At 46.1% G+C, this 2500-nt stretch overlaps 1 protein-coding gene across 7 annotated transcripts in view; it reads left to right on the forward strand.

The window, feature by feature from the left end:
* Window positions 1–2500, forward strand: part of LOC125029407 (N-fatty-acyl-amino acid synthase/hydrolase PM20D1-like) — a 39445-nt gene that overhangs the window by 11033 nt on the left and 25912 nt on the right. For all 7 annotated transcript variants that reach the window (XM_047619255.1, XM_047619252.1, XM_047619253.1 and 4 more), the window contains exon 2: window positions 671–810. In XM_047619255.1, the coding sequence (XP_047475211.1) occupies window positions 700–810 (111 nt within the window). In that variant the 5' untranslated portion in view covers window positions 671–699. The remainder of the gene's footprint in view (window positions 1–670; window positions 811–2500) is intronic.

Consider the following 2500-nt stretch of genomic DNA (forward strand, 5'->3'; position numbering starts at 1 on the left):
CATTATAGTAAGATGCTATATAGTTGTTCTAGTATATATTATGTCGGTCTGTATTGCTAACAATATAAAAAATAGTTGGTATTAATGAAAACTACATTTTCATATTTTGCATTCAATAATGTATCTGATTTATGGCTGACCAGTTTTGTGAATGGATTACCCTCAGTACTTCGGCAAAGGTCATCTCATTTGTATAAATGATTGTTTAATATGAATATATATATATATATATATATATATATATATATGTGTGTGTGTGTGTGTGTGTGTGTGTGTGTGTGTGTGTGTGTGTGTGTGTGTATGTGTATTTATATATACACATACACACATACACACACACACGTACGCACGCGCACACACAAACTCACACACATACAAGCACACGCACACGGACACCCACACACACACCCACACACACACCCACACACACACACACACACACACACACACACACACACACACACACACACACACACACACACACACACACACACACACACACACACACACACACACACACACACACACACACACACACACACACACACACATTTGTATATACGCACAAAACTGTGAGTGTGTCACACACACACAGTTATTGCTTCTCACATCTTTATAAGTGTCCATTATGTACCGCTAACTCCTCCCGATGACCTTCCCGCCCCGACAGGCCGGTGCGCGCCGGAAGTCAAGTGAGAAATGGGCGTCCTTCGGCGCGTATGCGGGGCGGTGGGCCTGGTGCTGGCCATAGCGCTGGGCGTGGTGGCCCTTCTGCTGCTGGTGGCCGTCATCCGGGCTGTCACCATCGAGGTAAGTGTAGTCTTATCTTTGGTATGGTGAGAGCGAGAGTGAAAGGAAGAGCTTGGTCGTTATCTGCGTTCCTTCCCCCCCTGCAGGAAGGATGGAAGAGAGGAAGAGGGGGGGGGGGGGGGGCTCTGATGAGAGGAAACTTGCCGCCTCGTTCAGTCGGGTGGGCGGTCGTTGTCGTTGTCCTTAACGCTGTTACTATTACTGCGCCACCAATTTCAGTTTCCATTTCAATTACTAAAACTGCTGCTACTACTACTACTCCTACTACTCCTACTACTCCTACTACTCCTACTACTCCTACTACTCCTACTACTACTCCTGCTACTCTTACTACTCCTACTACTACTCCTGATACTCCTACTACTCTTAGTCTCCTACTACTACTCCTATTACTACTCCTGCTACTACTACTACTACTCCTACTACTATTCCTACTACTCTTACTACTACTGCTACTCCTCCTACTACTACTACTCTCCTACTAAACTCCTATTACTGTGCTCCTAGTTCATCTAATGAAACATGATTGTGCTGCATACATTTATTCGTTTCTTACACCAAGCAGACATTCCGATAGACATTTTCGAAGCCGTTTTTTTTTTCTCCGTGAAGTTTTTCTTTCCTGTTTACGGTTTCAGAGATTTCCTCGAGAGGTACACCCTCGTGAGATAAAAGTATGTAATGACCTCAGCGAGCAATCCTCCTTCCACATTCTAACACTGATTTACCTAGCATGAATTACAATCAAGATGTGCCATTTGCCTACGGGAGACGCTGGAGAAATATCGGAAGCTTGTGAATAATGCAAGTTGAAGGCTTCATTGCATTCGGCGACTAATGAAGGCATAGATAGTGGATAGGCTGCCCGCAAACTCAGAAGGGATTCAGGGGACGAAGGTTAGGTTTGATATTTGACTGATAATGGTAACGGTCTCGTGTGAAATAATGAATGATGCGAAAATTAAATGTATGGTAAAGTAATAAAATACTGTAGACTAATACAATGAGGCATTATTGTCGTTGATAAAGATGATTATAACGAAGAAAGGTCAGGTGGCTCTCATGATGGGTCACTGGGTTCACACCAGGACAAGCTTGGTGAACCACATAGATCCCTCATACACATAGATCCCTCAACTCCAGGTCATGAGAGTTGTAGACACGGAGGAGAGACAAGCTGAGATTTTGACGAGACTGAGTTAAGGAGATTTCCAACAAAGTGTAGAAGCGAGGACCTGCCAGCGAGAGAGGGATCTCGTCCCCGCCCTTCGCTTTCCCCTCTCGTCCCCAACGCCGCTCGTCCTCCGCGCCCCTCCCCGAGCATACACGTAATCTCCACCGTCATTTCTTCCCCTCCACACACCCACACCTTCGTCCACCTCGTCCTCCACTTCAGGGCCCTCTCTCCTGCACGATGCTCTCAACGTGGGGAGGAACTTTCAGTAATGGCTGGCGAGGGGACACACCACACCAAGGGGAAGCTCGAGTTTTAGTGCAGCGAGAGGGGAACCTTTTCTCATTGCTAGAGGGTGTGTGTGTGTGTGTGTGTGTGTGTGTGTGTGTGTGTGTGTGTGTGTGTGTGTGTGTGTGTGTGTGTGTGTGTGTGTGTGTGTGTCCGTGTATGTGTATGTGTATGTGTATGTGTATGTGGAGAGAGAGAAAATAGAGAGAGAGAGAGAGAGAGAGAGAG

This window comes from Penaeus chinensis, chromosome 10 (genome assembly GCF_019202785.1).
Source record: "Penaeus chinensis breed Huanghai No. 1 chromosome 10, ASM1920278v2, whole genome shotgun sequence".
In the NCBI taxonomy this organism is placed as follows: domain Eukaryota; kingdom Metazoa; phylum Arthropoda; class Malacostraca; order Decapoda; family Penaeidae; genus Penaeus; species Penaeus chinensis.